Here is a 13809-nt window from a genome sequence, read left to right on the forward strand (position 1 = left end):
AATGACAAACATTTTGTTTATAACAGTTCTTTTCCCAAGTTTCACCAGAGGTCCTGTTGTTCAGATCTATCTAGCGTATTCTAAAAAGTGAGCAGTTTAGGATAGATGAAGGAGGGAGGAAGTTATTACAGGATAAACCCTTTTGGTGAGAAATAATCTAAGGACATATTCCAGAGGAATTATTTCTTTTAAATTAGCAGTGTCTTTCACATTTAACATTTATATTGGTCATCCTTGGAATCCTCTGACTGAATCCAAATTTTAAGTTCTGGTTATACAGCTCCAGAAAGCCATGGGACAGCACCTGTTGGCCTTCAGAGCAGTTTCCAGATCGCCTCCCACCTGACATTCCTGCCACTCACCATTGTCCCTTAAGCTTCTTGTCGCTTTCAGTTTTTGATCTCACATTTCTCACTGGCAAGTTTTGTGCATGGTCTCAATCTTTCTCTCTCTCCTCCCACATGTTTACTTCTTAATGATTTTATCCCAGTCTTTTTACCATCCTGAGTTCCTGGACCGCTTCCCTGGGGATTGTTAGCAACTGAATTCAAATAAGAGTCTGGACAATGTTGATTGCAATGATCTGTTTTTCTCCACTGTCCTGCAAAAATCTGAGCAAAAAGTACACATGTACTATGAGAGAGAAAAGAGGGGTTTTGATCTAATGTCAGAGGTTTGTGCACTGCTGCATCCGCTTTCTTTGACCCGTTACGGTGTGCTTACCCCAGGGGACAGTGACATGGCAAGATCATTACCACAGAATGAGATGCTACCTCTTATATAAAATTCTTTATCATGGCAAACCAATGAGGCTTATTACTTCATTGCTATGGGTAAGAATCATGACAGACTGACAAATCATGAATTTATTTTAAAAGAATCCACAGATAGTACTAAATCTATAACTTAATAGCTGTTATCATGGGGTCAAGCAGCTGTATGACCATCAAAGACACATTTTTTTTTTTTTTTTTAGATTAACTGACATTGTATGTGTGTGTTTGTTCCTTTTTAGCACGAGGTAGAACTAACATCGAGCTTAGAGAGAAATTCATCCTGCCTGAGGGGGCATCCCAGGGAATGACCCCTTTCCGATCACGGGGTCGAAGGTCCAAACCATCTTCGCGGGCTGCCTCCCCCACCCGCTCCAGCTCCAGTGCTAGTCAGAGTAACCACAGCTGTACATCCATGCCGTCTTCTCCAGCCACCCCAGCCAGTGGTACCAAGGTATGTACTGACACTGACCTCTCTTATGGCCTTTGTCCCTGTTCCCATATTTACAGAAGTTTGGTGTTAAGTGTAGCCTCTGAACGCCTCCAGCCAGGAGAGGAACATGAAGATACACTGACCAAGCTCTACCTAGACCAGTCTCTCCAGGCCACAATAGAGAACAGGACCTTTAAGATTTTACTTTGAAGGACATTATTAAAATACGAACTCAGATCGTTAAGTCAGAAACACTTCTTTCCACATAATCTCCCATCCAGAATTACTAATTTTGGAAATCCAGGCACTCTCTGTGCAGCTGAAGCCAGCGAATAAATTTGGTTGTTTTGATGGGTTACTTATAAAGTATGCTGTTGCCTTTCTGCCTGGTCCCTTTTATCCTGTTAAACTGATGCACGTTTTGTTTTGTTTTCTGTTTCTTTAAAATTCAGTGTCTTCTATTTATTTTTTGTGTTCCCAATTTGCTTCCTTTCTGTTCCATTTTCAATTGTTCCCATCCTTCCCTTTGGATTTCCGTTTCGCAGACTCCACTTCAGTTCCCTCGCTGTTATGACAAACCCTGGTTGGTAAACAGTAAAGCTGGCACCCCTGTCAGGGACAGCCATTATCCTGACCTCCAGCTGCCCAGCCCCGAGGTAGAGTATGGTTTTGCTGACTAAGGACACGGTCACGACGAGGCCCTCGCTAATGCCGAGAACTGGATCGGCTCCTCTTCCTGACACAAGTCCATGCTCTTTTCCATCTGTGTGGTGCTTGCTCTCACAGCCGATTCATCTAGTCAAGTGCTTTTCAGGGGTTTCTAACTCGGATTCACCAAAATTGGAGATAAACAAGAGATGCCTAAAACTGGATTAACAACTTGCTGCCAGTGTTTAGAATGATGTTTTTCCAGGGTGATGAACAATTGTCATTCCTGGTGATATGTTGATGGATATTATTTATAAAACTCGGGCCTCTCGGAGTCTCCAAACCTCCGATACACAGACGAGTTATGAACACTTGAAATTCAACTACGGTGCATGTTCAGCAGCGTTCTATCTTTGCTAGAACAGAAGAGTGGCTGGCGTCCCCTGCCCTGAGCCACGTCCTCAGGGTGGTTGATACTGCCAAACTGGTGTGAGGGGCGGGTGCTGCCTTCTTCAGCCAAACACCGCATCAGCGAACACTGCTCCGAGGCTCAGATTTTAACTTCTGAATTTAAGTCACGCGGATGTGTGACTAGTGGCCTAGTCACTTCGGTGTCTGAAGCCTTGATTTGAATACACATGCTGGCAGTTAAGCATGTTTGAGTGCAGTCTTTAAAATGGCCCAAAGCATTTGTGGAAGAGCAGTGTTTCAGAAACAAAACATGGGCTAGTGGCTTGTCTGATAGCGGGAAAATTTGCATTCTAGCTCCTGCTGGGAAATACTGGTTCCTTGTGCCTCAAAAGATAGCATTGCCTTCAGTCATGCAAAGCTTCAGCCCCAGAAGGCGAAGGCGGGAGATGTAAGAAACCAGTGCCTGTGAATGGGCTGCTGCTTTGGGATTCATCCGCTCTGAGCTAAAGCTCCAGTTCAGAAATCTGTCTGGTTTAGAACATGATCTGGGGACCTCCTGCCACCAAAACCCCAGGACTCTACCTGCTTATCTTGCTTTCCTTCTTCCTTAATGGCTCCAGTTTCATGAAAGTCTCAAAAGTTCTAAAATTTTAAATGTATTTATGAAGTACAAAATGCTCACAGGATTCTAATAGATCAGCCTTTTTGTTTCATCTTAAGGTTTTACCTTTTGCTCATTTCGAGGTTTCATCTTTCCTTACCTGTGGGTATTTTCTACAGGCCACATCCCGACGTGGACTCCAGCCCAGGGCCTCCAGGGCTGCGGTCTCGCCAGCGGCATGCTCACGAGCAGTAGCTTCTGAAACTGGTGCTCCTCCTCCTGTGTGGGCCAGGAGCATTTGCGCTTGACTGTTAATCACTTTCTGTCGCTTTTGCTTTTTTTCCCTAAATTAAATATGAGAAACACAGTGAAAACAGGTTGCTTTACTCTTCCATTTGTATGAACATCTTAAAGGTCCTGGAAAACAGTTTACACAATTTATTTCAAAGAAAAATTAGAATAGTGTTATGGTATGAGTGATATTTAAAACAGACTTAAAAATTCTTAATGAGGACTTCCAAATTAAGTCTACTACTGTCTTAAAAAAAAAAACAAAACAAAACACTCAAATGGGAAATGTTTCTCCTGCTGGTAGCAGTAGTAATAACGTGTATCTGTCCAGCTCTTTTTCCATTAGGAAGTGCTTCTACACATGATTTATTCATTCGGCAAGTTTTTATTGAGCCCCTCTTCTGTGCCAGACACTGTTTTAGGTGCTGAGGATGTGACAGTGAACAAAGTCCCTGCTTTCATGGAGCTTACACTTTAATACAGGCGAGACAAACCACAAACAAGGATATCTATTGTATGTCAGGTGGTAATAAGTGATATGCCAGAAAATAAAGCAGAGGAAGAAAACAGAAAGTTAGAGTGTCACTCTAGTAGTAAGGCAAGACCTCTCTGATGGGTCATTCAGCCAAGCCGCCCAAAAGAAACAAGGGAGTGAGCCACACAGAAACAGGGTGGGAGGAACAGTGAGGAGACCATGGTGGCTCAGTGGATTGAAAAAGAAAGAGTGTGCTTATCTGCAGTTTTTCCAGTGAGGGAAATGGACTGAAAGATCTTGGTTTGACTGAAGTTCCTGCACCCATCCAGTGAGAGAAGTTGGAGTGATATTGGCATCTTCATATGAAATATTTAGAGCTAGAACGCATATTTGAAATTTCTAGCCCCAACACTTCGACACTCAGGATTATTTGGATTTTTTTTGGCCATTTCTGGTGGAAATTTGTCAGTAACTTTCTAGTAGAAATATAGAAGACATTATGAAATTTTGAATTGGAACATAAGACCTTTTCTGGGGTGGAATCCTCAAACTATATGACCTAGGACACTTTCAAAAATCTTTGTTTTCCTGGACTTTTAATTTGCTTTTCAATCAGTTAGGTGTAAGGAGGCTTAAATAACCTTTTCAGATTGAATTTCAAAAATTTCACCTAGTAAGTAGAACTTGTTGAAAATTTTTTTTAAGGTTATTCCATCAACAGGGAGCAAGCTGAAACGACCAACCCCAGCCCTTCACTCTAGCCGCACATCCCTCGCTGGTGATACCAGCAATAGTTCTTCCCCAGCCTCCACAGGTGCCAGAACGAATCGAGCAGGTAAGTGCCTGCCCCCATCCACGTGCACTGGGGTGAAAGGGGAAGGGGAGTGGCCAGGCTAAGAACTGGGGGACAGCAGCCTCTGGGTGGTGCTTCACTGCTCCCCAAGGAAAGCAGATAATGAGAGCAGCACACAGATGTGATGTCCAAAGAGAGACCTGCAGATTTTCTGCTGCTCTTTCCTTTCCCTCCTGCCACTGTAGCTGCCTGCAGCCATGCCTTCTGAGAGCAGATGTGTCCACAGCTAAAGCCAGGCCCCTGTTCTTGACCAGAAATGACTGTATTTGAGAGAATCTAAAAGGCAGGAGGGACCTCCTGAAGTGGGCTTTTCCTCAGAAGGCCACCCAGTGTTGGGGCTGGCAGTTGGCTAGTAATTTTTCCAACATTCTGCATTTATTATAGCCACTGGCAAGCAGAGAACATCAGGGAAAGATCGCATCTGTTCACCTGTTGATATTCCCCATGCAAGTCCAGGAATTGGCCTCATTTCTGGCTTTCTGTTTGCCTGCCCGACCCCCCACCCCTGCTAGCAGGCTCTCCTCTATGCCCAGGTGACTGAGCAGCCCCACTCGGCACTACTCTGTGGTCAGCACACGAGGTCACTGTGCTGAGAGAAGCTGCTGTCTAATCCTTAGGAGGCAAGCTTCTCAAGCAGAATCACAAAGCCCGAAAAGGTTTCACTGGCTGCTGTGTAGATGAAAAGATGGGGTCCAGAAAGGCTCTGATCTGCCCAACATCACACAGCATATCTGGTGGTATTTACATCAGAGCCCTAGCCTCTGGTCGCTTGTCCTCGCCACCCCCCATGTTGTCTCTATTAAGTCTGCTGCTTTATTCTCAAATTCCAGACCCTAAAAAATCAGCCAGTCGCCCTGGGAGTCGGGCCGGGAGTCGGGCCGGGAGTCGGGCCAGTAGCCGGCGAGGAAGCGATGCCTCTGACTTTGACCTTTTAGAGACACAGTCTGCTTGTTCAGATACTTCGGAGAGCAGTGCTGCAGGAGGCCAGGGCAGCTCCAGAAGAGGGCTAAACAAGCCTTCCAAAATCCCGACCATGTCTAAGAAGACCACCACTGCCTCCCCCAGGACTCCGGGTCCCAAGCGATAACACTGTACAAGCACCCCCAAGCCTCTATCCACTTTGAAGCCTGCTCCGTACATTGGGTGTATATTTATTCTGAACAGGAGAAGTTATATTGTTAAAAGTGTAAAAGAATAATTGTGTTATGAAGCTGCCTTATTTTTTTTCTTTTTGTAAGTTACTATTTTCATGTGAATATTTATGTAGATAAAATTCGCCTCCTGGTAACCCTGTAATGGATGGGGCCCAGAAATGAAATATTTGAGAAAAACAAGTGAAAAGGTCAAGATGAGAATGTGTATTAAAAAAAAAAAAAAAGCCTCTAAATAGGGTTTCTGCGCGGTGCAGGGTTGTAAACCTGCTTTATCTTTTAGGATTATTCCTAAATGCATCTTCTTTATAAACTTGACTTGCTGTCTCAGCAAGATAAATTATATTAAAAAAATAATAAGAATCCTGCAGTGTTTAAGGAACTCTTTTTTTGTAAATCACAGACACCTCAATTAGCAAGAACTGAGGGGAGGGCACTTCTAATTGCTTTTTCCAATGTTTTTAATGCTGTGTGATTTTAGCTGAGGAGAGGGAATCTCCTCTAGGTAATGTTTGCACATGATCAGCAGAAGGAGTTCATCGCAATACTCTGAATCCTGTTTCAGTACTGGGTGTTTAAAGGACAATAGCTGCTAGAATTCAGGGGTAAATGTGACTGTTCCGAAGATGTCAGAACATTGGGGTTTTTAAGAGTCCTGGTTTGTAACTTTCTATTCAACCCAGCCACCAATAACTCCTGTGCTCACCAGGACCCAGGCCCTTGGCAAGGGGACACTCCTTGGTGGCACTGTGAATTACAGATTTGTTTATCTGCATTTTTCCTATTTATTTAAATGGTCGATCAACTTCCCACAAACTGAGGAATGAATTCCACGAGCTTATTCTGAAAATGTGGACATAAGACAAACATTTGCTCGTCCTTTAAAGGAGTTCACCAGCACACTTGTTATCAAGTCCCGTTTGCTTCCGTCTTTTTTTGTGCGTAATAAAGTCAACTGACCAAGTGACCATGAAGAGGGGCTGTCTGGGGCTCCCGTTTTTTAGCTGCTGTTCCTCTTCAGCTCCGACCATGTTGCTGTGTAATTATCTCAATTGGTTTTAATTGAGGCAGAAACTGAAGCTCTACCAATGAACTGTTTAAAAACAAGACACACTTTTGTATTAAAATTGCTTGCAGTAACAAATTTGTATTTCCTGATTTTCTTCTCAACTATTATATATAACATGTTACTCTGGGTATGATTGTGTTTTAGATACTTAAATGCATTATTCAGATCAAAACATCTTGGTGGATAAATTAAGGAGCTCATTAACAGATTTTTTTTTTCCTGTTTATTTCATCCTTGTTAATTTTAACAAAGCAACAAAGAAATAATCAGACTATTGTTAATGTAAATCTGTAGGGTATCTGCTCCACTTAGGTGATTACACAAATAGCAATATGGAAGAAAACTTCTGTAGTAGAAATCAACCAAAAGATCCTGGGTTTGAGAGGATGGGGCTGATTTCCCACAGTATGCTGAGATATCTGGTTAAATGACAGAATTTCAGAAGTGGATGCCAAATTGGTCACCAAATCTAGCTCCTTTCTTTTGCAGATGGAGACACCGGGGTGGGAAAGAGGGTTATTTGCCTGAGATCACAGAATTAATAAATGGCAAAAAATGGACCTTGAATCAAATCCTTGATTCCCTACTCAAGTCTCGCATTTCTATTTCCTCCAGCCCCTATTTGGCTTTATAATAATTAGAACAGCCAAATATTAATTCTAACAGAAGGAATTAGGCTAAGAAGTAAAGAAGACAAGAGGTAGGTAAAGGGTTCAAACTCAGGCTACCAGTGTTTCTGACCATTAGGCCATACTCCTCATGTGATCAGGAATTTGGTGAGATGCATAGGTGTTTGGCAAAGAATCCACCCAGCCCTGGGCTGCTTACAGTCTAGCTGGAAGCCCAGTGTTGCACAATACACTACCTGAGGACTCCAGGCTAGATCTGAGGACCCGGAGGATGTGGTGTGAACTCAAAGGGGAGTGCAGAGGGCTGGCCAGAGAAGGACAGTGAGGAGGACAGGAGATTCAGAGACCCTGAACTAGCCTGACACAGGGATACCCCCTTGACCCTGCCCCTGCCCCAGTATGCACTCACCAAGCCCTGGGGATGCAGCCTGCTAAACAGCTTCTCCTCTGCCCTCTACCCCGTCACCGGAAAGGATCATGGTCATTGCCCACCCCATTACAGTACTTGCCTCCATCTGTGGGCCCTGACTCTAATCTTCATCCCTGCAATCCATGTTCCCCTCTGCAGCGGACTCTGCCTTGGGCACTTTCAGTGGTGAAGCTGCCGCATCCTTATGGGGCTTATAAGCAGTGCGGAAATTTACCCGTTGGAAAAAAAGGCAGACTAGGCATGGGCTTAAAGCACCAACAAATGATTGGTTGGATTTAGAATGTGAGAGAAAAGTCTTGATTTTTTTAAAAGTTTGAAGTGATGATGGGAATCTTTAAAGTTCGGTGGACTTCTTGTTTCTTTTGAAGTTTCGTATTGAATCCACACTGGGGCCACCATAACCATCTGTTGTCCGGAGCCCTCATCTAGTCTCCCTGCAAGGTCCTTTGGGTCCGTATCTTGCCAGCCACTCAAGCCTCACCCTCACCCTGGCCATTTGTTTCCCAGGCTTTCCAGGCTCCACTGAACAGCTCACCTGCAGGGGAAGTCCCTTAACTTCCATGTGCCTCAGTTTCCTCATCTGTTAAAAGAGGGGGTTGAAACGGCATCTACTCTATATGTGCAAGCATTCAAGAAGTGACGCAGACCTTGCCTGGCACATGGTAAGTGCTAAGTGGTACCTGCATTATGCTCCCTGGAGTCCTGTGGCCTCGACACCAGCTGTTTCCTCTGCCTGGAAACTGCTCTCCAGCTCTCCCTCTGCCCTTTCCTGTCATCCCAGGCCGATTCCTTCCAGCCTTCCGAGCTCAGTCTAGGTGTCACTTCCTCCCAGCTCACCGCCTTAGCCATAGATGAATCAATGTAGTGAGAGGGCGCCCAGGAGGAGCCGAGTGTGCAGAAGGGGGCTGAGTCAATAACGAGTTTCCGTGTAGAGTCTTCTTTCTCTTGCAAGCCTCTGAAAGCCGAGACAATTAAGACGCGTAAAGGGCGGCTCCCGGGCGCTCTGGAAGGGCCCCAGAGCTCCCTGGCCCAGTTGGAGGCGGATGCGCGGCTCCCTCCTGCGGGAGGCGGGATCAGCACTGAGGGGTCCCCAGGGCACACAGCGAGAGCTGGCGGTGACAGTGCGGTCGCCGGAACATGGGGGAATGGGGGGTCTCGCCTGGGGCGCTAGCCAGGAGCACACGGGAACCAGGTGGGTGGCACGCACGCTGGGAGCAGAGACTGAGCAGGTGTCGCGAAAGAAGCCTCCAATAGCGCGTGCAAAGGGACAGCGGGCAAGGAGCCGGGTGGCCAGCGAGGAACTGCGATGGCGGCTGATGGCAAAGGAACGCGTCTCACTCTCCGGGCACGACTGGCACCTCGGGGCCTCTCTACCTCTAGACCCTACTGAGGCTTTTCTTCGTGTCTCGTGGAGCGACATTCCGCGCACTAAGGCGGGACTGCGGGGTCACTCCAATGGTGGGACGCAGGCCCCGGATCCCGCCCGGTCGAGAGTGCTGGAGGACACGCCCTGCGGGAGCGCAGGGCCCTCATTTCTCCCGACTGCCCCGCTACCCTCGTGTCCCCAGGCCGAGGCCCCCCGCCCGCCCGACGGTGCCGGCTGGGAGGGGAACCCAGCACGACCCCGACGACCCGGCAGCTGGACAGGGGACCCCTCGCCGGACCCGCCCACCACCGAAGAGCGGACGGCATGTCGGCGTCACCACCACCTGCTGCACCACCCGCGCCCCACCGCCCCTTCCCCCTGGCTTCAGTCCGGCGGCCTTGGCCCCGCCCCGAGCCCCCATTGGTCGGGAGCGGAGGGGGCGGGGCCCGACGGCGGCACGCGGGACCCACGGGCGGCGGAGGCGGGCGCGCGGCGCAGACCGCAGCTCCAGCTGGAGAGGCGCCGTCGGATTTGCGTCGTCCCGAGCGCAGACCGGAGCTCGCCCGCCGCCCGTGCAGCTGAGCGGGCCTCGGCAGCAGCCGACTGACGGCTCGGCCGCCACAGACAGATTGGCCGCCAGCCCCCAGCTCCCGGAGGAGCCCCTGCCGCGTCCACGCCGCCCGAGCCCAGCAGGTGCTGGGAAACCGCAGGCGAGCGCGCCCCGTGCGGCCGACCCCGAGCCCCGCCCGCCGTTCGCCGTCCGCCGTCCGCCGTCGGGGCGGCCGCGGCCCCGGTCCCCGCCCGGCCGCGGAGCGGATGCGCGCCCGCTGAGCGCCCGCCCGGCCCGGCCATGGCCGCGCGCCCCGGGCCGCTGTGGCTCGTGGGCCTGGCGCTGTGCGCGCTGAGCGGCGGCGGCCCCGGCCCGCGCGCCCCGGCCGGCTGTCCGGCCCGCCGCCTGGGCCCGCGCGAGCGCCGCGACATGCAGCGCGAGATCCTGGCGGTGCTCGGGCTGCCCGGGCGGCCCCGGCCCCGCGCGCCGTCCGCCGCCTCCCGGCTGCCCGCGTCGGCGCCGCTCTTCATGCTGGACCTGTACCACGCCATGGCCCGCGACGACGACGAGGACGGCGGCCCCCCCGAGCGGCGCCCGGGCCGCGCCGACCTGGTCATGAGCTTCGTCAACATGGGTGAGTGAGGCCGTCGGGGTGGGCGTCCGGGGCCCCGGTGACCGTACGACCAGACCACCGGGTGGACGCGCGGGTGCGGACGGGTCCAGGGGACCGCCTTGGCCGGTGCGCGCCCCTTTGATCGCGGCCACGCCCCCACAGAGGGCTGGGAATGCGGAGCTCAGGGCGGCCGAGTCCAAGGGCTGTGGGCCCCGCTCACTCCGACAGACGCGGATGTGAGTCCCATCGATGTGCGCGTTTGTCTCGCCCCTGGAAACACCCAAGGGTAGGAATCATCTCATGTCGGGTGGACCGGGCAGTGCCAGGAAGACAGTGTGGTCCTGGGGAGACGGATGAGTAAACAGGCCGGGATGCTGCCACAGTGATAAGGGCAGTACTGGAGAAAGGGACAAAGTTCAGTGTGGAAAGCCCCGGTGACATCATCAGAGTGCCCAGAGCTGAGATGAGAGCCCAAGATGTCATGAGTCCACAGCAGCCCGTTCCCTGGCCAGAGCCCCAGCCCCTGTAGGTGAGGGTGTGGCTGTCAGGGCAGGGGGTGGGGAAGGAGTGGACTCTGAGCTCAGTGGGGCCGTCGGCGGTCTTGTCACCCTGAGCGCAGCGCCTGGGACGTGGCTTGGCATGCTGTGAAGGTCCAGGCTGTGGAAGGACATGGTGGGCAGCTCAGAAGCCCCTCCTTCTCCCACACAAAGCCCAGCCCTTCCTCTCTGCAGAAACTCTGTACAAGTCGTGGAGCCATTTATGGTTAGTTTTCAAAGATGTCTTTCCTATTATTAAATGCTCTTTAATCTGCAGTCCTGACTATCTGTCCCCTATCCGCTTTGCCTCCTGTCTGTGGGGTCAGGGCTGGAGCAGACACCAGACTGGATCTGGGGGCGCAGGGACTACAGCTCAGGCTTAGATGGGAGAAGACCTTTGCCAAGGCCAACAGCCTCCCTTCACCCACAGCGTCACTCTTGACCTTCCCGACAGCCCTGTTACCAGACATGATCTTCATCCCCATCTCCCCGATGAGGACTTTGAGGCTCAGAGAGACAATGTTATGCCCAAGATAGCACAGCCTCTCTGTGGCCCAGTCAGGACAGGAGGTAGCCCTACATCCACCTCCTCAAGGAGCTGATATTTCTTTCTCCTGTTAGGAGGGCAGGCTTTCAGGGTGTAGAGAGCTTCCAGAGGGGTTTAGGCAGAGAAACCCAGGGGATGGAGCAGCGGCAGGTCTTGTGGGGTCTTTAGCCATTTGCTTCCTACACTGGGGCAGGCCGAGGGGACAGCCAAGGAGGCCTCTGCCCCCCCCCCCAGCCCCGAGCTGGTGGGTGCCTGAGGTGAGGGAACAGCAGGAAGCGGCTGTTAACCTCTGCTGAGAGCCCGGTGCCAGGCACAGGACTTGGGCCAGTGAATGCCACCTTCCTGGTTAGAGGGCAGGGTGGGGGATGCGGGATAATGGAGACCATGTGTAAAACTGAGGCCTGTCCTCAGAACAAGCTGACCTGGGGCTCAGAACCAAGAGGGGCTGTAGATACAGTTATCCTGAGAATGGACCCCATCCATTAGTGAGTCACTGCCCGGCCAATGTCCTGCTTCCCCAGCATCCCATGGTCAAGGCGCACACGGCCTTGGTGGGAGCTGCTGTTGTGAATCAAGCATCACCCTTAGTTCAGACACATCTGATTCCTCTTGTGCCTCTGCTGTGTAGTCTTAGGCACGTCTCTTCTCCTCTTGGAGCCACAGATCCTCCTTGTAAAGTGGGGCTCCTAGAGATCAACGCATCGTCAGGGTTGTTGTGTGTTCAGTTGATAGATGGGAGGAACAGAAAATCATGCCTCTGGTCGGTGAGCCTGGGCCTGGTTGCTCCCGACTCCGGTCCCTCCCAGCTGCTGGCCAGCCTTGGTTGGATGTGTGGGAATGTCCCACACTTCTTTTTTTAACGTTTACTTATTTGTTTTGAGAGAGAGAGAGAGAGAGAGAGAGAGAGAGAGAGAGGGAGGGAGAAGGGGGAGGGGCAGAGAGAGAGGGAGACAGAATCTCAAGCAGGTTCTGAGCTGTCAGCACAGAGCCTGATGCGGGGCTCGGACTCACGAACCATGAGATCATGACCTGAACCAAAATCAAGAGTTGATGCTTAACTGACTGAGCCACCCCAAGCCCTTTTCATGGGCTCAGAGAGGTGAAATGGCCAGTCCAGGGCCACACAGCGCATCCATGACATCATCCAGGGGCTGTGGATTCCAGATGCCAGCTTCTTCCCACGCCATCTCTGTGTGTTTCACGAAGATCGAAGGCCTCTGACGCTGTGGGATTAACAAGCAGATCTTTGTTCAGTGGAAGCCCGGTCTGTGGGCGGGCCCAGCCAGCTGTCAGAGGGCCTCCTTTATTCTGATGTGCTAATTGCACTAGTACAACTCCTTCAATTTGAGTAGTTTTAACTGGTAATTACCTGGGCTGTGGGGGCGGGGGGATTAGACACCTACCAGGATTCTTTCCTTGTTTGGAGGCCCAGGCCCCAGGCCCCTGAACCACCACCGAGACTAATAGCAGAGTCGCTATGGTGTCAGCACCCACGCCCAGGCTCCCACACCTGTTGCCTCCAGCTCCACCTCCTGTTGGCCTCATCCGGGTCCTGAGAAGCCAGACCTGCTGCCTGCTGGGCCCCTGACCGTCCATGGCAGCCTGTGGGACCCAGAGACCTCTAGCCTCCCACAGGCCTCTGGCCCGTGGGTCAGGCCTCTGGCCCGTGGGTCAGGCCTCTGTGCCCAGGCAGGTGCTGTAGGAAGCCCGTGTCATGGCTGACAGTGTCTCTTTAGGGAGGCCAGGACTATGGTCAGAGCTGGGGCCCCTGCCTGGCCTGTCAGTGAGTCTCCACCTGTATGCTCTTGGCTGCCCTTGGTCAGGACACGGTAATGGGGGCCGATACCTGTCCTGGGTGTCCCCTGTGCTCACGGAGAGGAGAGGACTGAGCTGGGAGGCAACACCCAGGTTCTTGTACCGCCTGGGCTCGCCACTGAGTCCTTCCTGTCCCAGGTCACCTCCCTTCCCTCTCTGGGCCTCTTTTCTCATCCAGTCCACAGCGATGGTGTCAGAAAACACAGGGCCTCCCGGCCCTGACCCCGTGGTTCCGTGTTGAAGGCACCTCCTCATGGCACCACCCCGTCCCCTGGGCTGGAGCGTGGGTCTGACTGGCTGCTCCCTGGGCGCCTCAGGCTGGCCCAGCCTGTGGGGAGGGAGGAATGAGGCCAGAAAGACCAACTGCGCACGTTGGTCCTGGTCCTTCTCGACCTCGAGCCGCTGGGCCAGCAGATGCCGTGTTCCAGGTTGAGAAACTGAGGCACAAACAGCCCTAAAGGCAGAGGTCTAGCCAGAAATGCATCAAGCCATCTTCACTTTTGTCGAGACCCTTCTCTGAGCAGACTAATTTATTCCCGTGCCTCAGGCAGCCGAGGACAGGGGGTGTTGACCTGAGGCGCTGGATTTGGGAGAGGCAGGGCTGAGTGGGAATGAGGG

General features: G+C 51.6%; 2 protein-coding genes across 12 annotated transcripts in view; both read left to right on the top strand.

Moving 5' to 3' along the window:
* MACF1 (microtubule actin crosslinking factor 1) overlaps positions 1-6780 on the top strand; it is a 315228-nt gene extending 308448 nt beyond the window's left edge. For 8 of the 10 annotated variants that reach the window (XM_042996700.1, XM_042996694.1, XM_042996695.1 and 5 more), the window contains 4 exons: positions 1016-1227; positions 1752-1862; positions 4338-4467; positions 5316-6780. In XM_042996700.1, coding sequence (XP_042852634.1) covers positions 1016-1227; positions 1752-1862; positions 4338-4467; positions 5316-5572 — 710 coding nt within the window. In that variant the 3' untranslated portion in view covers positions 5573-6780. The remainder of the gene's footprint in view (positions 1-1015; positions 1228-1751; positions 1863-4337; positions 4468-5315) is intronic. The other 2 variants (XM_042996699.1, XM_015542186.2) reach the window with 1 other exon arrangement.
* Positions 6781-9980: 3200 nt separating this feature from the next.
* Positions 9981-13809, top strand: part of BMP8A (bone morphogenetic protein 8a) — a 30265-nt gene continuing 26436 nt past the window's right edge. For both annotated transcript variants that reach the window (XM_042996705.1, XM_042996704.1), the window contains exon 1: positions 9981-10314. In XM_042996705.1, the coding sequence (XP_042852639.1) occupies positions 9981-10314 (334 nt within the window). The remainder of the gene's footprint in view (positions 10315-13809) is intronic.

This window comes from Panthera tigris, chromosome C1 (genome assembly GCF_018350195.1).
Source record: "Panthera tigris isolate Pti1 chromosome C1, P.tigris_Pti1_mat1.1, whole genome shotgun sequence".
NCBI classification, from domain to species: domain Eukaryota; kingdom Metazoa; phylum Chordata; class Mammalia; order Carnivora; family Felidae; genus Panthera; species Panthera tigris.